The sequence below is a fragment of the Pipistrellus hanaki genome (assembly GCF_964339955.1).
Source record: "Pipistrellus hanaki genome assembly, chromosome: 4".
NCBI lineage: Eukaryota > Metazoa > Chordata > Mammalia > Chiroptera > Vespertilionidae > Pipistrellus > Pipistrellus hanaki.
In genome coordinates, this window is record NC_140506.1 from 9,385,498 (window position 1) to 9,412,940 (window position 27,443).

At 38.4% G+C, this 27,443-nt stretch overlaps 1 protein-coding gene across 2 annotated transcripts in view; it reads right to left on the reverse strand.

The window, feature by feature from the left end:
- The window catches only part of HCN1 (hyperpolarization activated cyclic nucleotide gated potassium channel 1), a 267,988-nt gene that overhangs the window by 203,420 nt on the left and 37,125 nt on the right, over nucleotides 1–27,443 (reverse strand). For both annotated transcript variants that reach the window (XM_084881672.1, XM_084881671.1), the window contains exon 2: nucleotides 26,888–27,311. In XM_084881672.1, the coding sequence (XP_084737798.1) occupies nucleotides 26,888–27,311 (424 nt within the window). The remainder of the gene's footprint in view (nucleotides 1–26,887; nucleotides 27,312–27,443) is intronic.

Genomic DNA, 27,443 nt, shown 5'->3' on the forward strand with positions numbered 1-27,443 from the left:
AGAAGAGACAGATTTTCATTGCAGAGTAATTTCAAATAAATAAAAAAATCAGAAAGACATAAGAGAACTCGCCATTAGAATGCTACATTAATAGTTGTTTCAGCCAAGTTCAATTGAACTGGTAAAATGAGTGAACCAAACTCTAAGGGTAAACAGGATAGTCACATAACTATAACTATATTGCTTCTCAAAAATACTTAATGTGGTGATTTGAATTAATGTCCAAAGATTTTTTTAATTGTTTATGTTTCTATTGATATTAGAGAGAGAAGAAGAGAAAGAGGGAAATTGGAACATTGATGAGAGAGAAATATCAACCAGCTGCCTTCTGCAGACCCCCTCCTGGGGAATGAGTCCACAATGTGGGGCATGTGCCCTGATTGGGAAGTGAACCAGCAACCCCTTGGTGATGGGGCAAACTCATACACCTGAATCACACTGACCAAAGATTTTCTAATACTCCTCCCTTCAAGTGGTAGAGATTAATTTTCTTCACCTTCAATGCCGACTGTACTTAATGGCCTGCTTCTACTAAACAGAGTATAAAAAAAAGAAAAAATTACAGTGGAGAAACTCTGGCAAATACCACCTTCATCAAGTGATCAAGGTCAATGTCACCCAGGATAAGTCATGTTAATGTCATGTACCCCAATAGATGTAATGAAAAGAATACTTCACTTCAGCCATAATCCAAGTCTAATCACAAGAAAACTTCAGAAAAATAATTTTACAAAATGTCTGACCAATATTCCTCAAAGTGTCCTTGTCATGAAACAACTACAGAACAGTTCCTATCACTAATGGAGTGACGACTAACCGTGGGGTCCTGTGTGCTAGAATATGAAAAAGACGTGAAAAACTGGTGAAATGTAAAGAAAGTCCAGTGGTTAATGATATTGTACCAGTGTATTGGGAAGTAAAGCTAGTTTCTTGCTTTTGAAAAGGGAACCATATGTTATGCAAAATGTTAATATTAGGGGAATCTGGGTGGAAGGTATATCTACTGTCTGCTAGTAGGAATGCTATCTACTATATTTACAACTCTTCTGTAAATTAAACATTATTTCAAAATCAAAAGTTAAAAAAAAAAAACCAGAGAAGACAACTAAACTATGGAGAGCATGAAGGGACTAACTGGAGTGAGAAGAGTAAATCTGCATGACTATGATACCCATGCCAGTCAGTTCTCTGCTGTGCATATCACATTTTGCCATCAAAAGAGGGACAGGCTCAGAAACAAATTCACACACGACATGACTGAGCAAATTTTATGCCCAAACTTCACATATGATCATAGTGACAGAAAACTCGCTAATTTCATTCAAATGTCCCCCCTTAACACTGGGACCCTTATAGTTTCTCTACCTGACACCTCTACAGAGCCTCAAATAATGAAGCAAATGAAGGCAGTGCAATGATCTATTCTTTCTTTCACTCAAACTATGATTTATTGAACATATATTATGTGCCAAACTTTAGGAGACTGGAACACACTGATGTTGTTTCAAGTTGAAGTAGATAACGGAGACCACCTCATCCAACCCCAAATTAGTCAGATGAGGAAACTGTCTCAGAGACCAAATGATTTAACCAAGGTCACACAGCAAGCTAAGGACAGAGTAGACTGGAAATCAGGCTCTTTTTCAGCAACTTTCTTCTCAACACACACAGTGCTTCTAGCTCAAGGAGAAATACTGAGAAATGTATTGAAGGTGTTTGTTCCTTTGCAACTAGGAAAAAAAATTCCCCAATCTTTAAGGGTGATTTGAGATCACGATGATTATTTATTTAAAGAGCTTTTACTTCCAGCAACCTTTATTCCAGGAACTTGAAGCTCACACTGTTTAATCATCAGAAAACCCTTGTTAGATAAATCGCATAATTGTTCTACTTCTCTTTTCCCACCCCAGAAGGAGAAACTCAGGTTTCGAAAGGTTAAATGTTTTCCTGAGCTCATTTAATGAGATAGTGACAAAGCTGAAAATAGAAGCCCCCGATTCCTCCTGTTTGCCTTATTTCACCTCCTGTATCACACTGAATTAATTTCTGTTTTTTGTAGTGCTCTCACTATCAGGGAAAAGTGTTCTGCATCTCTGTGAGGCATGGGCGATGGGGAAACATGGGGCATTATTACGTGCTTAATGCAACTGACAACAGGAACAGCATCAACGTTTTTCTTAAAGGATATTTTTACTGATTTCCTCTGATGATCAGGTTTCTTAGTGTCTCTGAACCTGAGTTTCCCCACCTATAACAGAAAAGAATAATACCTGCTTTTGAAGTCATCGTGTAGATTTAGATTACTTGACATAATCAAATAATGGACATGCTAGCAAAATATCTGTATATACTAATTAGTTTTACTCCTATTTCCCTATCAGTATTAGACTTATATATCAAATTTAAAATATGAGTAAGAGTTATGTGCAGAACTAGGTAAATATGAATACAATAAAGGAAGAAATTAAATATTTGATAAATGGTGTTTTCTGGAAACATTTTGAACATCACATAAGTTCAGATGCTGTGCCATAAAGTATAATGTATCAAACAATCTGAATCTTTGATTTGATCTACACCATTCAAAACATATCATCTGGGACAGTATAAGTGAAATATTTTCCAGGCAGGTTAACTTATCAGAAATATTTGAACATTAATATTTGAATAAACTGAGCAGAAAAAAATGTTTATTTTACTAACTAACATACAATTCACTAATTAGGACTAATTTTAGAATACCAATAAAGTATATTAAAAACAATTGTTTCTTATTTTAAAGTACATAGAACGAAGTATTTAAAAAATTTTACATATCTTGATCACTTCATGTTTTTCTTAACATTCACCCAAAGATTTCCTTCCATCTGGTAAGAATTATAAGCATTTACTTCAATAGGTTAATCATCTCTCCTTTCAACTTTTAAACAATGAATTTATTTGAAAATCTAGTTTTTCATGAACAATTGAGGGGAAATTAAAATGAAATCTTAATAATTTCAAAGCTCCCAATTTTTAGTTGATTTTACTTCAAATGATATTTCCTTTGAAAAATACTGTGTGATTAAATTTCAAACTTATATACAATTGCTAAAAAGAAAGAAAATAATTAACATATAAATACCATGTAAAAGGAAACTTTTAAAAAATATATTTTTCACTGATTACTATGGGTCAGCCTGTGATGGGATGGTCCTAATTGATTAGTTGCCTTGATGAAAGGTAAAACATACTAATCATATTTCTCTTCAGCATTCATGATTAAAATCACAATTGTATCCATATGCAGGCACTCATCTGTGCCTAATTTTAAAAAATGCACCTGTAGCAGAAATTTTTCTGCAAAAGGACAGAGCCAGCTGGAGAGACAATTAAGCCTGATTGGATGATTCAGCAATAAAAATAGGAAATTAGCTGCATGAAAAGCATGAGCTACAAAGAACTAGAATGTCAAGACTGGGCTCCTTGAAAGAAAGACTAAGAAAGTGAAAATAAGTCCAAACAGTCTCTTCAATAGATGGTGATGGGAAAATTGGGCAGATACATGCAAAAAAATAAAAATAAAACTAGACCACCAACTTACACCACACACAAGAATAAACTCAAAATGGTTAAAACTTAAATGTAAGTCACAAAATCATACAAGAAAACATAGGCAGTAAAATCTCTGACATCTCTCATAGCTAGGGACCCCACTGGTGCATGAATCCATGTACCGGGCCTCTAGAAGATAATATATGAAATTGTGATGAATGCTATGAAGAAAAAATAAAACAGCAAGATGGATAGATAACATTGGGGAGACGTTTACTGTTTTATAGGGTAATCATGGAAGATCTCACTCACAATTGACCTTTGAGTAGAGTTCTGAAAGACGTGACAGACTACCTGGTGGAAAAACATTCCCAATAAAAGGAAAGAGCTGGTGACAAAGTCATGAGTCAAGGGCATTACTAGAAAATTTCTTGGTGTGTCTAGACCAGTGTTTCCCAACCTTCTCTCATGATGAGAATCACCTGGTGGAGTTGTTAAAACACAGATTCCTGAATCCCAACTAAGAAGTGCTAAACTAGGATTTTTGGGAACATATAGGTAAAATTGTATACTTAACTAGTGCTCTAAGACAGATGTTATATACAGAGCACTAAGTTAGGTATGCGATTTTACCTATATGTTTACCTATAAGTGCTAAACTAGAATTTTTGAGAACATATATTTTACCTATATATTTTACCTATATGTTCTCAAAAATTCTAGTTTGAGAACATATAGGTAAAATTGTATACTTAACTAGTGCTCTAAGACAGATGTTATATACAGAGCACTAAGTTAGGTATGCGATTTTACCTATATGTTTACCTATAAGTGCTAAACTAGAATTTTTGAGAACATATATTTTACCTATATATTTTACCTATATGTTCTCAAAAATTCTAGTTTAGCACTTATAGGTAAACATATAGGTAAAATCGCATACCTAACTTAGTGCTCTGTATATAACATCTGTCTTAGAGCACTAGTTAAGTATACAATTTTACCTATATGTTCCCAAAAATCCTAGTTTAGCACTTCTTAGTTGGGATTCAGGAATCTGTGTTTTAACAACTCCACCAGGTGATTCTCATCATGAGAGAAGGTTGGGAAACACTGGTCTAGAGGGAAGTAAATAGGCGTATGATAGAGGACAAGGATATAGAGGAAACTGGGGAGTCAGAGATGGAGGACAGGATGGGGCTCTTCATGGGACTGGGAGCCATTGGGAGGTTTGGAGCCAGGAAGTGACCCTCTCTGACTTAGATTTTCAGAGGAATGCCCTGGCCGCTGTATGAAAAATAAGCCCAAAGTGATGCTGTTGTGATGAACCTATGTATTAATAACGGGAAAGGAGCAAAGGGAATACCAAATATTCTAGGCATGCCCCGTAACACAATGAATGGACTAACAGATGGCAAACAGCCTGATGCTAAACCAAACCCAGCTTCACTATGGAACGGAAACTTTGAATATTGGCTTTGCTTTTAGCTCAACTGAGTCTCCTGCTGCACATCTTCAAATCTAGAATAAGAGAAATGAAACTTTGGAAGCCCAAGGATGTACAATAATTCCATGCAATTAAAAATCACTCATCCTCCCATGCAAGTCTCAGAAAATTCTTTTTCTCCAGATATAACAAGGACCTGAGCCCAGCATTCAGTGGGGAAAGTGATACCCCACTCCCACTAGCTTTGGAGAAGTCCCATCCACATTTCTCCAATAACAAAAGGGTGCAAATCACTTAGGAGTAAATCACTTAGGAGGTGTTACAACAGCCCAGGTGGAAGGACAGGAGCTTGAAACAGATGGTACAGGTGGAACTAATTAGAAATGGTCAGATTCCAGGTCTGTTTTAAAATAGAGCCAATGGATTGGATACGGGAAAGAACAATCAAGTAAGCAATGGGCTGGGGCTGCGGGGGAGGGCTGTCATTGACTATTGGAATGGGAAAAGTCACACTAGCATGGGCTACAGAGTAAGTGCCCTCATGGGAGAACTAGCTTTCAGTTTAAGGGGGGGAGAAAAAGTGAATGAAATGTTGAATGAAGAATTGGAGGTCAGAGGCATTTCCTTTGTAAGACCTTTATGAACCAGGGTGGGGGGAGGGGATAGAGAGGGACAGGGGAGGAAGTCAGACGAGTGGGTGTAGGGACCATCTGGGATGGGAAGCACGTGGCAGTCTGAGTCTTCCTGCCTTTGCAGAGGCAAGTGGGCCTTGGGCACACTGTGGGATGCCGGCTGGGGCCCACTGGTGATGAGTCTGTGAGTCAGCGCTACAGGAAGTAGGCCACTTCCTGCCAGGAGCCCTGCTGCTCCCAGCTGATGGAGATGCACACGCTCTCTCTACCAACATGCTGCATCTTTGGTTTTCGTCCTGGCAATGCTTGATCTATCTGAGGCACTGGGATACATGTCAGCATTAGGTAAGCACTTGCCTGCATGCAGGATCGGTGAGCATTTGCCTTCTTCACAGCAAGTACGACTATAAGGTAACTCACCCCAGTTCCCCCAGGCTTGTCTTATGCCCATGTTTTCACAACATCTTACACCACTACCCTCTGCAAACTCTGTGCCTGCACATCTTATAGGGCTGTGTGTTTTTAACTCGTGAGGCTCTGTAATGAGTCAGATATGAGATGGGAAAACATACAGCGCTTGAGTTAAAAATTTTACCTCTAAAATCCAAGAATGCAAAACACTCAGCTGGGAAGCAAAGAAGTTTTTTAAAGGGCCAAATTTACAAAGTTTTGGAAGTATAAAAGGGTATGGAAAAACATATCAGTAATATGTCCATAAAATATATCAATACAAGGCAAAGAAAATAAAATTGCAAAATTACATTGAGCTAAGTTTTGGGTACTTTGTGAAACATATTACTTTACTACAAACACTTAAACATGATAAAGAAATATTTCAATACATGATTAGACCACTATTGTGATTCATCTGTATAATTAATTATTTGTGTGGCCTTGTATACATATAAGGCATATTTATAACAGAAAGAAGAAAATTTGGAATGATACAGGCAAAAGTTTTGAATGTATGATTCAGACAATTCCTTTTATGTGCTGGGCCTTGTATTTAGGCCCTGTTCTGGGCTCTTTATAAATATAACTCATCCAATATTTATAACATTCCCCAGAGTTATCTATTACCCCTACTATAGAGACAGAGAAATGGAGGCTTCACAAAATTATAGAGCTCAAAAGAAGCAGAAAAAAAAATTTCAACCAGATGATGGGTTGAAAACATTGCCCCTTACCAATTTTATGATGACTGTGAACAAATATTCATGGCAATGGCAAATAAATATCTGATAACACTTCTTTGTTGAAAGTAATTGCATGACTATTTAGACCAGTGGTCAGCAAGCTCATTACTCAACAGACCCAAATATCAACAGTACAAAATTTAAAATTTCTTTTGAGAGCCAAATTTTTAAAATTTAAACTTCTTCTAATGCCACTTCTTCAAAATAGACTCACCCAAGCTATGGTATTTTGTGGAAGAGCCACATTCAAGGGGCTAAAGAGTCACATGTAGCTCGAGAGCCACAGTTTGCCAATCATGGATCTAGACCAACAGTTCTGAATATTGATGCAGAAATCACTGAACTACCACAAGTAGCAGAGGCTGCTCCCAGAAATCCTCCTTCAGCAATCACGACTGAGTGCTCACCCTGTGCTGGGTCCTATTTAAGCTCTGAGAATTCCATACGAATACAGAGGGTGTGTGTTCTGCTATAGACACAGAGCAACAAACCAGATAGCAGAAATGCCAACAAGGAAAGGCCTGTCCTAGTGAGAAGGTGACTGTAGAGGAACGGAAATAACTTCAGCTAAAGGTGTGCAGGAAGTACCTCTCTGAGAAGGGAGCATCTGAGCAAAGTTTGGAGAGACCAAGAACACAAGCAACACACAACTTCCGAAGAAGGGCCCGCGCTTCCAGGAACAGAAGTAAATCTTAGGAATCCAGTGGGTAGTCTGTGAAGAGAGAGAGTTGCACAAGCTGAGTTTGGAGGGGTGTGCGGAGCCCAGATCGGGCAGGGTCCTGGTGGTCATGCTAAGGCATTTGGATGTGACCATAAGTTATTGGAGGGTTTTAATCAGAGGATTCAGAGGATGCTAGGTCCAATTTGGAAAAGAAAGGTAAAATAGCATCACAGGAAAGATTAGATAGATAGATAGATAGATAGATAGAAGATAGATAAATAGATAGATATAATATATATATGTAGATAATAATTTGCCTCTCTCTATATATATATATATATATATATGTGTGTGTGTGTGTGTGTGTGTGTGTGTGTGTAGATATAATATATATGCAGATAATCATTTGCCTACACTTCTATGCCAAATATATTTCTCAAAGTCAGGCGCTTAAGAGCTGATGCTGAGTAAGACGACTGTGCCTTCAGGCATAAGGGAACACAGTTCTGTGATTCTGATTTCATCTTGTTCTTCCTCTCGATGACAGCTTTCCTTTGGTAGCTGACACTGAAATGCAGAGCTGTGCCATCAGCCTCTACCATGCCACGCCGCTGGAAGCTTCACATCTGAACCGCAGGGCTGGCTCCTCTCAGAGTGACAGGTGTCATTTCTCTCCCAGAATAACCAGGGAATGAAGGCATATGACCAGGGGCATCATGAAATATGGACACATCACGCTCTCGTTCACCCTCTTGATTGGCTTGAAACTGAGCTATCCCTCCAAGTGCCGCTCCGTGGACTGGCAAAGCCATGGGGAGTTTTTCACGGATCTTGAGAATCAAGAGTTTTTCACCAACTGTGCTTCCTACATTTCCATGTGACACAAAATTATAATAGTAGATGGCTGAATTTTGCGGTGTCCAAATAAAGAGCTAACTTATCTACCTTATGTCACACGTGTGATTTAAGAAGAAAATAAACTCCTCACCTATGAAATAAAACCTAGGAACCACTGATTGAGGGCACAGAGTCATTAAAAGACCCAGCCTGCCATGTGTGTGTTTATTGAATAATGTTTACCTTTCAGTAAAACGGGTTTGATGGCATCAAACTTACATTTACTTTAAGTGACAGGAGAGGCAATTAGGTTATTGGTTGCCATTATCGGTAAGTTTAGGTAGCAGGGGAATGTCATGCCATAATCCCAAATGTGGTATTTCTTAAAAGAGTCATCATTCCGTGGTTTCATAAGTCATGAACAAAGTATCAGTAATATTCTCAGTGTATCTGTGAAATGGTAGATACTGTTATTTAAATATATCGAGTTTTGTTTATGGAACCTATATAAACTAGAGACAAAACGAATAACATATGGACAGCCACCAGAATACAAAACTGGCAAACTAGCAGCTTCTTGGACACTTCAGTCTATAAAAAGCACCAGAACATCTTTAGCATAAATATGCAATAAAATGCCAGTCAACTCGTGTTTCCAAACTTGGTACTTTATACTTCCCTTGGTGAAATAAATGTTGGCCCTGTAATGTCAAGGTAGAGAATACCAGGAGCGGAACTTCAAAACAGCAAACAAATTTTAAAAATACCTAAAAAGTTAGTGTCTCCCTAATGTCACTGAACATTTTTTAAAACATGTTTTATTGATTTTTAGAGAAAGAGGAAAAGAGAAGGATAGAAACATTGATATGAGAAAGAAACATCATCTATTAGCTGCCTCCTGCACGCCCCACACTGGGAACTGAGTTTGCAACCTGCAAATAGAACTGGGGACCACCTGGTTCATGATTTGACAACCACTGGGCCATACAAGCCAGGCTCACTGAGCATTTTTTATGACATATATGAGCTCACAGATGATACAAAGCCTGACTCATTGGGAAGAGAAGATTGAAGGCTAGGCAAGGACAAGTCTGGAGAAGTTATTTGAAGTTATCCACCTAGACTAATTCTCTACAGAGGTGAAGGAGCTAAGACCAGAGGAAAGAAGTTAAAAATATCAGCTAATCTAAAGACCATTTCAGTTATGTGTTCACAAAAATAAATACAGATTTAAGAGATAGACGCATTACATTGTCAGTAGGATATGTTTTACAATTTCTCAAGGTTACTTAATGCTCATATTATTATTTATATTCCCTAATCATTTTTATTCTTGTTATGCTATAAAACTATTATATCACCTTGCCCAATTTGAATCAGTGGTTAAAGCACTGGCCCACAGACCGAATGATTGAGATTCGATTCCCAGTCAAGGACATGTACCTCAGTTGCAGGCCCAATCCCCAGCCCGATTAGGGTTCCTGCAGGTCAAGGCCCATGCGGAGGCAACCAATCGGTGTGTCTCTCTCATATAGCTCTTTCTCTCTCTCTCTCTCCCCCTTCCTCCCTCCCTTCCGTTCTCTCTAAAAATCAATGGAAAAATATCCTCGGGGAAGGGTAAAAAAGCACACAAACTATCATATCAAACAAAGGGCTTATAGTGTATGCACAATACTGGGAGGTTAAAGACTGAGCACCTGATGCAGATTCAGATATTTAAAGGAGGAAGAGTGTGGCTATAGTTTCCTTTGAAATGCAGAGAAGAAAAATCTGATAGGTGATTAGACAGTTACTGTCAGCAAAGTTAGTAGAATATTAAAGAATCTAGATGGTGGGTATATGTGTTCACTGTGAAATTTGGGATTTCTACTTCTTACTTTTTTTTTTTTTTTAGAAAGTTTTTATAATATTTGTTTGCAAAAAGTTAAACTCTTAAAAAGAGCTGCTATTCTAGAAGAAACTAAGACAGGTGTTAGTGGATAAGTCCACATGACTGCAGATGTGAAATGTCATATATCTTAACTCTTCAGATGGGTTCATCATTTGTTTCTACAAAGGGGCACCAAAAATGGTAGTTATAGTTTAACCAAGATCCATAAAAATACTTTTTGTGATTATTCCTTTTGTTTATTATACAACTTTAAAATATACTCACTACCCTCACTGAATACATTTTATCCTGAAGTATTTTTGTACTGGCAGAACCATTTGATTGAGATTAGAACTACTCAGGATCAGAAGGATGGAGTTAAGAATGAGCTAGAACTACATCTGTTCTTAAAATGCTTATTGATAATAAAAATAAAAACATAGTAAAAAAATTCCTTTTAAAGTATCAGTTTAAAAATGGAATGAAAACAACAACTTTAGCCTGGACTGTCATACTACCTCATGCTCCTTCCCTCTAAAAGCAATCAGTGACAGGTAAATAAATGCACTCTTATTCTACAGCTAGATGCCCGATGCATGAAATTCATGCAAGAGTAGGACTCCCTTCCCCCAGCTGCTGGCACAAGCTTCCTTCTGGCACCCGGGACCCAGCTTTCCTCCAGCCGCCAGTAGGCACCTGGGGCCTGGGCTTCCCTCGCAGCCCTGGCTTCGTCCAGAAGGGTGTCCAGTCTAATTAGCATATATTGCTTTTATTATATATAATAAAATTGTTAGCTGTCTGAATTAATAAAATGGGCTCTAGGCCACTTGAATATGTTTGGTATTCTTGGGGAAAGAGGCGTCAGCTGTCATGGGCCTCTTCCAGAGTGCCCGGGATGACAAACTGAACCCAGGTGTTACTTCGCATTGTGGCCGAGAATTATTTTTGGAACCCTTTGTCCACAAGAGGGGTAAGCCTTATGTTTGGCACACACATTGTCCACCTTGGGCGAACTGACTGCTGAAATTCATCCAAAGCTCTGCGGATCCCAGCGTAGAGGGCAGGACTAACTCACTACAGTTGTTAAAATTTAAAGGGCTATAATTTAAGCCTCCTCGTGGCCTGTTAAACACGCCACTGAGTAAGCAAGGTCACCTTAATGATCATCATGCACACATTTATTCTGCTTGCCTGGTCCTTCCATACAGACATCCTGCAGAAAGCAAATGATGCCATCGATCCCACCTGTGCTCCATCCACACATAACATAACTCTACGTTGCAAAAATGACGAGGATCTTGTTCTTTCAAATATACCAGACCCTACTCTGAAAAGCAAAACCTCTCTATGAAATCTGATTGTCAAAACAAGGCATATCTCTGATTCTGCCCATAATGGAATAACAGGGACCAGGCTTCCCCTCCAGCTTTAAACCACCAGACAACCTGACAAACTGCAGGAAACAATGGTTTTCAGATCTGGGTCCAGGGATCACAAACGAATAAGCCCTAGAGGAAGAGGACAAATCAAGTGAGCCCTGACCACCCACCAGCTCCCTGCCTAGAGAGGACACAGTGCAGAGAAAGGGGATACAAAGGGAGCTCAGCAATCTCCAGAGCTGAGCGGGAGGCTGAGAGTGAGAGTGCAGAGACAGGGAAGTCCTGCTGGCTGGGATTTGTATGGGGAAGTGCCAGCTGGAGGAGCTGCCCAGAGGGAAAGCTCCAAGGTCAGCAGAGGGCTCCCTTGGAGGCTGGCTGAGTACTGATCTGCCCAGGCTTGTGAAGTCACTACAAAGGCCAAGGAAAGAACCACCCAAAAAGGGTAGAAAAAAGAAAACACATAATGGAACAATAGGGAGTATTTTCACAAGTTTCATGAAAACTATCACCTAGAGATCCGAGGCACTCAACACACTTCAAGTAGAAGAAACATGGAGAAAACCACACTAAGGCACATAAAAATCAAACTGTTAACAAGCAATTATAAAGAGAAAATCTTAGCCGAAACCGGTTTGGCTCAGTGGTAGAGCATCGGTCTGTGGACTGAAAGGTCTCAGGTTCGATTCCGGTCAAGGGCATGTACCTTGGTTGCAGGCACATCCCCGGTAGGGGGTGTGCAGGGGGCAGCTGGTCGATGTTTCTCTCTCATCGACGTTTCTAGCTCTCTGTCTCTCTCCCTTCCTCTCTATAAAATATCAATAAAATATATTTTTTTTAAAAGAGAGAAAATCTTAAAAGCAGCTAGAGGAAAAACGTCATATGATGTCCAGTGAACAAATAAAAGAATGACATTAGTCCTCCCATCCATCAGAAACAAGGCAGGCAGAGAACAATCAAGTGGTATCTTCTTATCTAAACACAAAGTGTCTTCTTGGCATTCTACATGCAGCAGATATACTTCTCAAAAAACAGAACAAAATCCTGGCAGCCAGGCATACAAAAGCAGAGACAATTCATCAACAGTACACCAGCACTACAAAATCTTGGAAGAAAAGGAAATTGATACCAGGCAGAAATTTGGATCTACACAAAGGAATGAAAAGCAATAGCAACAAGTTTAGAAAGCATTTTTCCCCTCTCTAAAAAATATCTTAAAAGAAAATTACCCATTGAAAGCAAAAAGAATTACCATATATTTGGGCATTTATAACAAAATATAAATATAGTAATATAATTATAGTAATTTATATCATATAGTAAATTGTATGATAATAAAACATGCTAATAATGGGACATTGGAAATATAGTATTTCAAATTTGTTATACTGTATATGAAATGGTACAATAATATTTGAATGTAGACTTTGGTAAATTAAACAGGAATATGGTAAGTCTTATAGCAACCATTGGGAAAAATGTAGACATGGTTACTAATTCAATAGTGGAGATAAAACGGGTTTGTTTTTTTTTTAATACAAAATTAGTATAAAAGGAGGCATGAGTATTGGAAAACAATAACAAAATATGCATGGGATCAATAGAAAACAATATCAAGATGATAGATTTTAACCCAACTACAGCAATTTAAATGGTTTAAATTAGTTTATCAGATTTGATACACAAGCAAAAAGCAAGTTTTAACTATGTGGTGTCTACAAGATACACATGTTGAAAATATAGCATGTAAAAACTATACCATAAGTATATTACCTACATAAAGGTCGAGTTGCTATATGATCATTAGGCATTGTCTATAGAGATGAAAAAAAGGTCATCTTATGAGAACAATCCACCAAAAGATACAAAAATCCTAACCACGGCTCCAAAGTACACATAGTAAAAACAAATAGAAGTGAAAGGAGGAATGGATAAATCCAAAATTATTGGATTGGGTATTTTAACATCCCTGGCTGACGAAATGCTAGAACAAGACAACTTGGTAACATTGTTATTTGTCCTGACAACTATCCAACACTACAAACAACAGCAGAAAACGCATCTTTTGAGTGCATATATAATACTTACTAATATGGACCTACTATGGAACATTAAACAAGGCTCAATAAATTGGAACAAAGCATAGATTTTTAAAAAAGTCAAGGTATAATAGTAGTACTATTTACCAAAAATTGCATTTGATTTTTAAATACTTTGAAAGTCAAAGTGTTTGAAAAATGAAGTCCAAATAAAAGTAATACATTTTAAGAAAAATAGATATATTATGCCACTCTTAACATCTAATTGTTTAATGCTTGCATTTCAAGTGTTCTCAAAATTTCAAGCATAATTAGTTTTCCTGGTAAGATAATTATCCTAATTATATCATACAGGCGTTGGCAAAAGTAAGTTTACCGCTGTGAGTACATGCAACTCAGAGATTATTCTTGTTTTATTAAATTATTGTATTATTTCCATACAAACAACTGTAAACCTACATCTGCTCATCCCCTTTAAATTCATAACACTTATTGTTCTCTATTTGATTGGGCAAAGGTCTATAAATTAGCATTGTAATTCATTTTAGGGTGGAGGATAGACAATTAAATTATGTAAATTTCCAACCACATTAAACTCACCTAAATCTGATGTTTGCCGGCTTGGAAATTGGTACATCCATAAATAGAATAATCCAAATTCCTATTAAGTATGAGCTCACTTAGAAAAACTAAATCAAATAAAGACTGCTTTGTAATTGATGCATCCAAGAAGCATCTCAGAGGTAGCCACCCAGGGTAGTGTCAGGTTTCTTTCATGCCCAAAGGCATGTCCATCAGCTCTCTCTGCACTTTGTAAGCTTAGGAGGGATGCCATGTGGTAGCACCACTATGGTTTGACCAAAACTATTCATGAGAAAAAAATAATGAGATAACAAGCAGGTCCAGGATTTTATTTTGAATAGATTCAAGTTTAATGCAAGTTAGTGACAGGCCAACTGAGTGACTGAGTCCAGACATAACTGCCTCCATCTCTCAACTATTCCCACTCCTGAAATGGGGCTAGTAAGCAAATGGCTCCAGTTATTTGCCTCCTAGGAACATGGTAGGATTGCTCTTCTTGATTCCTTGTGGCTGGGCGAGGACATGTGACAAATTTTGCCAAAGAGTTATAACAAGTGACATACATCACTTAGGGTCAGATCATTTAATTGCCCATCAAGACTCCCCAGATTCTAAGGCCTAGAGCTTTCTATCCCTTGTGTAAAGGACTGACAAGGTCAAGAGGGAAGCTGCTTAGTCAGTTCCCACCCAGGTGTGAGGGGACAAGGAGCAGGGCCAGCAGCCTGCCACTGGTGGATAGGTAGAGGGAGCAATGAACAGCTCTGCCCTGGGGGAAGCTACTAAGATATCTTGGGACAATGATAACACTTTCAACACTGAAAAACAAAAGCAAAATGTTGTCTCCATAAAACCATTAACAACTCACAGACAACACCCTGGGGAATGCTGAATGGGGTTTCTAGAAACTTTTACAGCACAAGGCAAGCACTCTAAGGAAACCCTGTACAAATTTAATGACATCTTAATTTTCCTTTGCATCTTTAAGTTTGTAGTGTAACATGTTTTCATGACTGAACTGCAAGGAAAATATTTTCATTGCTTCTTAAGGAAAATGTTGTTTGGATTATGTTTTTCCTTTAGAAAAATTTTTAATAGCATAGTTTGGAAAATGTTTATAACTGTAAAATTCTGTCATATTTAAGTTATATTTTTTAACCTGAAGTATTTAATTCCTATGTCAAGTAAGATAATTAAATAATATAAAATCAAGTATGTTGAGTGGAGGTGGTACAGAATAACCAATTCGCTGTTGGTACTCATGTTACTAAATGCAGCTCAGTTGCTTCCTATCTACTAGAAACTGTCTACTCAGTAACTGTGATAATGCATTTTCTGGCTCAGAGTCTCATGCAAGAGCATCCAAACTACATGCAGAGTGAGAGAGCAAGAGAGACAGAATCTAGGTCTTTTTTTGCTAAATTCTCTTACTATAGAGTATGTAATATGCATATGAAATTTAAGTATACTTGTTCTTCCTAATAAACTTTCAACATTTAAGAATCATCCATTAATTTTGATAATTGGAAAGAAAGGAAAGGTTTTCAGATTCCAACACGAGGAAGTCGTTTTGTAATCTCAAAGAAGTATTAATATTATTTTAGATGAAATTGATTTTTCTGTTTGTAAAACTCAGCAAAGTTCACATTATAGGAAGCTTGGCATTAAGTAGCCCTTTCTGTTTCACTCTCTAATGACAGGTCGGTAAATATCTGGCTCAGACACCACTCCCTGTGCTGCTCCACGAGTCCACTTTATGAACTGACAGTGAGGCTCTCTCCAACCGAGCTGACATGTCTTCAGAGAAACATGCTGGAAATCGTCCACACAAGGATTTCCAAATTACAGCTGCTTACATGATTGTTGATTTCCTTTCTAACTCCTCCACTAGATTACAAATTCCCTTTTAGCTGCAGTTATTAATTATTCATTTTTGTAGTCTTATATGTAGGACAGTGCTCAGAATCTATAGGGTGGGCAATTAATCAATATTAAGTACTACATTTGAAGATAATATCAATACATGAAATTTGCAAATGAGAAGTGAGGAAAATATTTAACTACATAGTTTCTTATTTTTATTTATAATCTATAGATAGTAATAAAAGCATAATATGCAAATCGACCAAATGACCAAACAACAGAATGACCATTTGGACAAGCTTCCAGATGACCATGCTATGACATGCACTGGCACCAGGCCAGCCAAGGCGGGTGTAATTGGATTGGTTTGGGGGCCCCACCATCAACCCACGATTGTCCTGGAGAAGGAGGCCCAGACCACCCTCTGTGGGGCAATCACCTGGAGGCTCTGCAATCCATAGCCCGAAAGAGGGAGAACCAGGCCATCCTCTGTGCAGGGTGTTCTATCACAGATGGGGGGGGGGGGAACCTCACTCTGCTGGGCGATAGTCTGGGGGCTCCATGATCAATCTCCACAGAGGGAGGCCCAGAGCACCGGCCAACAACACTATGGTGTGTGAGCAGGGCCAGCCAGCAATTGCCCTGCAGAGAGAGGCCCAGGCCAGCCAAGCAATCGCATCCCAGGCCTGTTGCCCACATAGGGAGGCAACTGGTGGCAGGAGAAGACGGGGAAGCTCACACAGAGGGCAAGCAGTGGCAGCGGCAGGGTCAGGGCCAGCTTCCAGCAGCTATGGGGATGGATAGTCCTGATAGGCCCTGATTACCATCCAGGCCTAGGAACCTTACCCGAGGGGCCCCAGATTGTGAGAGGGCCAACCCCTCCCCCCGCTCTGTGCACAAATGTCGTGCATGGAGCCTCTAGTAGTCTATAATTATATATACAATGCCTAACTGGATATATAGAACTGTATGTTTAAGAAATGTGCTACTAACTAGAATTATTTAAAAAACAGTAGCATTTTGCTAACTTTCATCTGAAGCCATATAGTGAACTAGTTTCAAGACACTGGAGATTCTTAGAACATCTGAAATAACAATTCACCTAAATGGAAAGGGAAGGCTGATTTAGTTGGTAAAATCCCCAGCATTAACACTTTGAAACATTGAAACATTCATCTTTGACATTAGGCAGATACTGGTAATTTGGCAGAAGGGAAGGGAAAGTCTCCAGCAAAACTGAATTTTATTCATTTATTTATTTTTATCATTTGCTGGTGTCCTATGTCTTCTCTGCATCCCAGCTGAACTTCTCATATCCTGTTGGGACCCCACTCTGATACAAATGCACCTCTCACTCAAGTTGGGACACTCAGATTCACTTATCTATGTCTTTTGCACAGAGACTTCCTCTCAGCTATTTGAGAATTACTTTCACTGCCTGTCAACCTATAGCCTACTAAGATGCTATCTCTGTAATGGCTTAGACTATATTTGAAGTTCCTATCAGATAATTTTGTATCTGAGAAAGCCATAGACATATGAGAATCATTCCTCAATGGTGTTGTTAATGTCACAATTCCCAAGAAACCATGCCTGAGAGCAGAAATCTCATCAGTCACTTAGGACTTTAGAGTCCAATACATATCCGTGGGCCTTATAAGTCAGGAAAGTGAACACATATACTTCTTTTGGAATCCAGCCATCCATGTTCTTATATTATTCCAAAGTCAATAATTTATGGGAGCCTTCAATATCATAAGTCAACAAGATCTTTAATAACACTTTCTTAATAAATATATTAGCAATTTTTGATAATTTTGGTCTTTATAAAGTTACTAGAGGCCTGGTGGACAAATTCATGCATCAGTGAGGTCCCTCGGTGTGGTCTGTGGGATTGGGCCAAAACCAACTCTCCAACATTCCCTGTGGGGTCCTGAATTGCAAGAGGGCATACGTCAGGCCGAGGGACAACACCAGTGCATGATCAGAGGAACCTTGGATCCAGGGAGGAACCTTGGATCCAGGGAGGAAATGTGGGAGGGCTCCAGGGTGTGTCTGGCCCATCTTGTTCAGTCCCAATTGGCCAGACCCCAGCAGCAAGCTAACCTCCTGGTTGGAGTGTCTTCTCCCTGGTGGTCAGTGCACATCATAGTAAGTAATTGAGCAGCCTTAGCATATCATTAGCATATTACACTTTGATTGGTGGAATGGGCGATCAGACACTTAGCATATTAGGCTTTTATTATATAGGATTTTGCTTTTATAACAAACATATGCTGAGGGGGATAGGAGGGGTAACCCTCCCCCAGGTTAGGACTATCTAAGGTCCTTCTCTTCAGTGTCATGGAGACAAGCACATTCTCACAGGGCAGAACTGCTTCCCACTGAACTTCAACCACCGCAACATTAGTGATTCTCCAAACAGGGTTGTTAGAGCCCCGTAGGTAGCTGGGATTCTAAATTTCAAAGCTCTCACTGCTATCTTTTACTCTCTGATTTGACCCAGAATATTGAGGAAGATGAGGATTTCATTCTTTCAAAACTACTCTGGAAAAAAAAATCCGTAAAATAATTTGACTGTCTAATTACATCTTTCATTAATATGCTCTCTGGACTTTTAATTTTAGAGTTTATGAAGCACTATAAATGAATGTCCTCTTTGATTTTTAAAGCAACCATATAATCCAAGGGAAAGCCATTATCCACATTTTTAAAATGAGAGAAAAATGTCCTCAGAAGGTATTTCTAACTTTCACTCCAACTAGCTGAATTTCCTTTTATTTTATATGTTCACACTAATCATCTCCGCAACAGTAAGGACAAAAAGAGCAGCACACTAAGATAATCAGCATTATTGCAAGCATTCCTTCTGATGACCAATCTTTATAGGAAAACACTCCTGACAAATAAGATTATCTCAGAATAGATACTATATGCTTACTTCACAACTGCTTTAAATGACATGGAACCCTGGGACTAGTTTCCAGATATCCTTCCTCAAAGTCTACTTTCACTTTAAGATGTAATAAGAAAAAAAGATTTTGACTCTCTTAAAAAAAAATGGCCTAAATGGCAGACTTAACTCAAAATAGCCATCAGAATTATATAACCAACCAAATGCATTTCTTTTTCACACTTAAGACAGGAGTCCTCTCATAAGAAATCTAAAGTGCATACATCAGCAAGACAAAAAGAGAAGTCAAAGCAGGTCTTTCTCTGTGATTACCCAGTGCAAATGAAGGATCTACTTTGATTTGTTCTTTGAATTTTCATAACAATTACAATGTTTTATAAAGCACTTTTTGTGACAACTTCTGATATATTTCAATGACTATGCTTTGCCCAATGAAATATGAATCAACTACTACTTTTAACATAATGCAAGCCTAATTTTGCTTCCCAAAATATTTTGAATAAGTAAAACATACTTTTATCTTGGATCTAACTAAAATGAAAGACTGATTTGTTAGAAACTGACACAATTACCAGCCCAATGATTAGGTAATTAGGCTCAACAGTTCCTACAGAGATGAGATTAACTTTACCTCCTTGTTTATAACAACAAAATATTCTTGGGCACCACTGTACCACTTTCAGTGATGTCATGTCTCATCACACCTGCCTTGTTTGTAGGTGGTATACAAGACCAATCAACTTGACCAGTCCAACTGAGATCATTCCCCAGGGATTAAAGTAACACATGCTTATTATGGAACATTCTGGCAGTTGAACCAGAATCACATCATAAATCATGTGTCCATTTGTGACGAACCAATGACATTCCCAATTTGTACACCACTAGCACATAGATGAGTCCATAATGGCAGTAGTCATAATACATGCTGTATCTGCAAACTCAATGAAGGGGAAATCTGAGACATTTACCCAGACACGTCAGTGAAGTGTAAGACAGAATGCATTTTGTTCTAAATGTTGTCTGATTCATTTGTTGCTTCAATTCCTCATGTGGTATATTTTGTGTAGAAAACAATATAAAATAGCATTTGTAATACTTCCAATATTCCCTGAGAAGAAATAGAACATAATGAACTTGAGGAGCTCAGCAGCTGTCTTTCTAGGGATATCATCGCCATGAATATTGGAGGAGTGGGGTTACATTGTTTTGAAACTTGGGATACAAGTCTGGGGGTTTTCAACATAGAGCCAGGGAAATATACAAAATATGCAAAACAGGGACATAGACTGGACCAATCACAAAGCATTAAGAAAGTCTAATATTTTAATTTGGAAGCAGTTTTAAATTTGATCTGATAACTTTGGCATTAAACTGGGATTTCCATGTGAAAAGCATTGGGCTATACAGATCTGCCACAGGGCCCTGACCAAGAACATTCATAAAAGTATGTATCTTACTTCTATCACACATACATACCCACACCACACATTATTTATCAATATTATCAATTTCTCCTTAGTTGTCTTGACCTAACATTTCATATCCAAATAGATCCCATCACATTGTACCTTACAATTTCAGGATATCTGCTAAAATACATTAAAAAGCACACAGTATACTACTGAAAACAATTCTCACAGAATATAAATGACTCTGCAGAAGGAACTTAACAGTGTTCCATCTGAGAAGAAATTATAGATATAACAAATAATTTTTTATCTATGTGACCATCTGAAGTCATCTATTTTATGTAGACATCAATAACCAAGCAATTAAGTGATTATGAAGCAGCATAAATGAATAATTTCAAAGTAGACAGTGCTGGCATCTTAGAATCCTAAAGTAACATTACCAATAGAGGACATCTAGTGGTTTTTTAGCAGAATCAATATTAGCCTACCAAAAACATTTACATACACACACACACACACACACACACACACACACACACAGACCATAATGATAATTTCAGTAGATGGGCTAATCAGAGAAAGATGATATCAGGATCTTATTTTTCTACACAAAGGCACACATCAACTATGTATCACAAATAATTTTCATGTATCTCATTTAATTTAAACTTCACAACGTTCTATTAAGTTTTAGTCATGAATCACTCACTTTAAATACGTCCACCCAGATAAAATAGAAAATTTAAGGCACAATTTTAATAAACACACATAAATACTAAGTTCTAGTATAGGATCCAATTCACTGCCACCACATTTTGGTGGTTAGAAATACTAATCTCAAATATAATTATATCACAATATTATAATTATGTTAATGTCATATTAATAATGTCAAATATAATTGATATTTAAATTATAAAGCTGACAAAATAAACTTTGCATATGTCCTGTTCATATTTTATTTTATACAAACACTTCAAAGCCAAGTATACATGGCAGAGATATCTAGAAAAGTATCCTGCTTCACATTAGCAATATATATAAAACACAAGTGAGTGATAACTCTCTCCTGTCTTCTCCTTAGCTCCAACCCTCCTCACTCCCTGCATTCTCCATGTAAATCCACTGTCTGCTCTGCCTCAAGGACACCTTACTGAGGAAGTCTGCCACCGGCACAAACTCCTGTCTGCACCTCCCAATGCACCGCCTTACTGCCTCGGTTCTGGAGGTTGGTGACTGCTGGGCTGGGCTGCCTTCCTGGAATGGGCTCTTCTGCTCCCATTTTGCCAAGCCAGGGATTAGGGACTCCAGCTCTGAACCTCATTCAAGCATGTCTGAAGCTCTCTTCTTATGCAGAGAAAGCTCTGTTGATTCCCTCCAAATAAATATATTCATGTGTGTGTGTCTCTGTGTGTGTGACATATAATTGATTTCAGAGAGGAAGGGAGAGGGAGAAGGAGAGATAGAAGCATCAATGATGAGAAACAATTATTGACTGGCTGTGTCTTGCACATCTGCTACTGGGGATCAAGCCCACAACCCTAGCATATGTCCTGTCCTGTAATCCAACCATGACTTCCTGGTTCACGGATCAACACTCAACCACTGGGCCACACGAGCCAGTATCACTCCCTTCTTTATGCAACCATTTACCACACCATCTGAGATTATGTCTGTTTTTCCTACAAAGCTGGGGAATGCTTTGTATTCTTACGTGCAGTATCTGCAAACAGAAGCTACTTAGTCCATGCTTGGGAGTGAAGAATAGATATTCCCTTGCAATTACCTCATGGACTTAGTGCATGGAGAACTGCTAGTGGACAGGCAGGCTCTGTGTTTAGAACTCTGTAGCTGTGTACAAGCAGATGCAATGGCAAAACTTGGCACTGACTCTTCCCCATAGACATCTATGTTCATCAAGAGAAAAGGAACATGCATCCAAGCAAGCATCAGCAGCCAAGCAATCACAGAACAAATGCAAGCAGAGCCAGTAGAACTGCTCACAGGAGAGGGACCAACAATGTAAACTTTTTTTCTGGAAATAAGTTTAAGTCTACTTTTTTAAGGGAGTCATGGAAAAAGAAAGGCTTTCTAAATCTGAGGTGTGGCACATGCAAAGTTACAGAAGCAGAAAGAACCATTCTCTGCAAGAGGCATTGTAAACAAAAACAAAAAAAGACACAAAAATCAGGAAGGAGTCCTTGGGTGCAAATAGAAAGTGACACAGTTGAGACAGGGACTGGTTGGCTGAGGAGCCTTTAAGGCACAGCGAAGAAACACAGATTTGATGTGATGGGCAACAGAGACGTAAGTTCTCTACACCCCAACGAGGGCAGCTTTAGAGAAACAGGGTGCTTGCTCAGGGCAAGCCTTGGAGTACTTAAAAAATGGAAGTAGTTACAGTATGTGTTGTGTAACTGTAGAGAGGCAATTCACAGCAAGGGTTTGTTTCTAATATCAACCAGATAGAATGTTAAAATTAACCAAAGACAGAAACTGCGATCTGAATTAGCTCCCTGTGGAATAAATTTCCTGATTAACTCTTGCTGTTAAACATCATCTGCTTATCAATTTGTCTCTCAGCCTGCATAAAAATCTAATATCGATTGCTTGCAGAAAATTGTGACGTCCCAGACACATTACTCATCCGAAATTGCTATAGACGTGTACAAAGATGGAAACCACAGGCCCTCCTTCTTGCCCCAGGATGGATTTAGTTCATTGCCATGGGTCTGAAATCTATGCAAGGAAGGCTGGGGGAATAGTAAATGAGGAACAAGAGAGCAAACATTATAGATATGTGTTCCAAAGGCTTAGCTATGATACAAGCATCATGCATGTCTCACACTATTTTGTTCATTGCCCACGGCATTCAATCCTAAAAACAGATAACCTCTATAGAATAGTATTTTTCTTTTCAATTGCTATTTCCAATATCTAATAATGTCAGAGATCATCCAATTTCGACAAAAAATGAACAAAAAAAAACAACAACAACCCAATGGGCCGGGCAGCATTCAAGGTTCCTAGGACTCTTCACCTTCACTAACTAAATAATCTCCCACCTACTAAACTCTTAATCTTCCTTTATCTCTTCAGTGGCTTGCGAGGGCTAACAATTGTTAATATTCCATTTAATTTCTAAGGATTTCCTCCCCATATGTCTCCCTCAGGAGGATCACCGAGAATGGGTCACCCTGTGATAGGCTAGAGTAGAGCATTCTGCCACGGGTCACTGACTTTACTTGAAATAGAATGATAAATCAATGCTGAATGAAAGAAATGAATTTCAAAAAGCCAAACTATAAGATAGATACACCTCAGTTTTCTAGAGATGAGAGAAAGAGGCACTTTCTGGCCTGATTTATTGAAATAATTGTTCCAGGTTTTTACCTCACCTGACAATATATACATGCAGTGTCATGAAACTTTACACTGAAAATATCACGCCGAGGGAGTTCTATTTTTGCATCTTAAAGCCTCTGATCTTATAATTGTCTTATGTAAACCTCGTCCCTCCTGACTTCTTAACACCACGTGTTTCACAAATCTGTTGGCCAAACAGCTTTTTCCTGTACAGTAGCCACGGCATTCAACTTTAGTCATGATAGTAACATAAGGACTAAGTTTTAAAGTTTCTCCATTTCATTCACGAGTTCTCTAATTTATCTGGCTTTGATGCTTCTTGTTGTTTTTCAGATGAACTAATTCAGACCAGAAAACACACACACGCACGCACACGCACAAAACATGTATCACTGAAGACCAAAGCAGTTCCTATAGAAGGCAGCTGCGTTCCTTGGAAATGACTCAGTTAGAACAAGAGCAGTTTCCAAACTTCACGCATTACTTCCCCAAATTTGCTGAATTTAGCACCAGCCAGCTTGGTACTCAAACACCCAGAATTCAGAGACATGTGGGTGAGCTCACATCTTCCTGCACAGTCTCATTCCACACCCTCCCAGGGCGACGGCTGCCAAGCTATTTGTTGTGTTCCTACTTGTAAACACATCCTTGCGGCATTTATCAAAGCCAGGTAGAGATCTGCCAGGCTGGAATCATGTAAGATCCTTTGTGATTTTGGTTTGAATCATGTAGGGGGTGAGGTCATGAATACATATTAAATTTTGAATTAATCATGACTGTCTCTTCCCTGTTTAGCAGGATTACTAACAGGCATTAGATATCCATGATGTGTGTGATATCATAGGTAGGTAGCATATAATCAAGGAAACATTCTTCACTTAAACGAGCTTATGGTTCATTTGTCATCAAGGTCATTTATTTATACAAAAGAACCTGCCAGCTCGCAGCTCTGGCCGGAGTGTGTTTGGTTACCAAATGCCTGTAAGTGTATACTAAATTGCATTTCTCAGTCACGGTGGCCCAGAGCCTGAATCATACATACATGGCATCTATACAGCACCATCAAGGTACACACATCCAGGTGCCTGTGACCGCTGCCAGACGTCGGAGGACATCCCTTTTAGAGAGTGTCCTCTGTGCCCACGTGGCCTGCCATTTCATCCGACAGGCCACCATCTGTTCCCCCTGATGCTGTTCTCTAGGGTAACTGGGTTAAAACTACAAGACGCTGAAAATCAGTCTCACTGCCCACTGCATTTTTAACTGACTGGGCATTTGTCTCAGTGACTCTTCATTCCACGGGCTAGCCATTAATATTGTTGGTGAAACCATGTTTTAAGAGGTAAATGTTCAACAACATTTTTTAAATATATTTGTATTGATTTCAGAGAGGAAAGGAGAGGGAGAGATAGAAACATCAATGATGCAAGAGAACCATTGATGGGCTGCTTCCCGCACACCCCTTACCAATCCAGCCTGTTACCCTGGCATGTGCCCTGACCAGGAATTGAACCATGACCTCCTGGTTATTTAATTGGGCTATTCATCTACAATTTGTATTTAATACATAAAATCATTGGATATTAAGGTATTTGTCATTAGAAGAGTGCACATAGGTTACAGCAAGAAGCCAGAGGGTTTTGTGGTTAAGGGCATTGCCTCTGGAGTTGAACTGCCAAGGTTAGAATCCCAGCCCCGCCTGTTACTATGAATCTGCGCAAGCTACCAGAGTCACCGGGAAGATTTAGTAAAGAGTCAAATATATTAACTGACGTATAATAATTCCCCAATAAACATTAGCTATTATCCATAATCATCTTGGTCTGATATCAATTTCAAATTGGTATAATAAAGTTTGAGAACCAAACATTTATTGCATCTCAGAGAGAATGTACTACACAGACACAGATGAATCCAATCTCTCAAATGTGCTTCACTGGATTTTAAATATAACTCATATTCATATTTTAGGAACCATCCATTCTCAGCCTCTTCAGCAACGTCTCACGCAGTGTGCATGATCACATGGCATTTCCTGAAATCCTAGGCACCGAAACGCCATTGACAAGCACACACAGAACATGGAAGCAGAGCTGGTGCTCACAGAAGTTCCATTTCCCGACTCGTCTAAACCTAAATTCCAAAGCACAATTCATCCTAAAAATGCTAAAATGAATCGCTGTAATGAGTAAAGCGACAATCTATAGCAAGTATATTGTTTTCTTGAGTGCAGACTTAGACACTCTCAAAGCATTTTCAACCTTCAATAAAACTCAGGTGATAATTCTGGGAAGGAAAAGAAAGTTAAGATGTTTAATATGCAGACTCTGGGAGCAGGGACGTGAACTCCTTTGTGTGGAATGGAACAATTCCCTCAGATCTAAGAAACTCCGCTGCCGAGCCCTCTCCGGTCACCAGACTGCCTAGGAACAAAGTTGGCCCTAGTCAGCAAAATACTGGCCAGATTGACTGCATTTACCCAACTTATGTATTAATTTTCCTCCTGGGTATGCTGTTTTTCAGTATTATGAAATGAACTAATAGGGAGAAACTAGCATAATTAATTACATGCAAAGCAAAACGAAGAGCAAAATTAATATGCTGAAATCACTCTTCACATATGTAACTTGGAAACACCCCCAAAATCTGTTCTCTTCAAACACAAATTCTCTGAAATATCAATATTAGAGGAAACATATAACAGATTATCTCCTAGAGCTAATGATAAAACTAGATTAGCAAATAGACCCTCCTCATCTTTGTCAAATATTGTCCTTGATGCATTCACATCAGATTAAAAAAAAAAAGAGAGAGCCATTCATGAGGAAGGAAGGGTTGTATTGATTTGAATAAAAAGTTTTTGCTTAAAGTGGGACTGTTAGGAAACAACTAAATTAATATAAAACAATAGTTTTAAAATAACAAATTTATTTTCAGTTCATTCAAATCTAATATTTAACCATATATTTTAAAGATACACATGTATCACTTACATACCAAATAATAAATAAATATTTTCTTCTCGAACTTCACAAACTAATATATATATATATATATATATATATATATATATATATATACCAGTCGTTCATTTTAAAATAGCTGTCATTAACAATATGATCACATAGTGACTTTAAAAAGTAAAATAGATGTCTTACCTCCTCCCACTGATGTATGTATCTAATTAATCTTGAAAGTCGTAATAAACGCAAGAGACTGAGAATTTTTGTAAACCTCACGATGCGAAGTGCCCTGGCTGTCTTGTAAACTTCTGAATCCATTCCCTTTTCTACGATGAGGAAGATATAATCCACTGGGATTGATGAGATGAAGTCCACCACAAACCAGCTCTTTAAATAATTCATCTTAATCACTTTAGGGTCCAGGATGATTTCAGAGCTGTCTTCATTGACAGTCCCAGTCCTAAAATTCATGATCAGGTCCAAGAGGAACACTGTGTCTGAGGCCACATTGAAAATAATCCATGGTGTTGTTGTTTGTTCTGTGAAGAACGTGATTCCAACGGGTATGATGACCAGATTGCCAACCATCATTATAAGCATTATTAAATCCCAGTAAAACCTACAAGGAATAAAACAATCAGATTTTTAGATGCAACCAGACCATTTTCTCCCCTCCACCTCCCATAAAAGTTATTATTGATTTGTGGTTAATAAATGAGTGAGAGAACAAAGTGTTGGTCTTAGAAAGAAG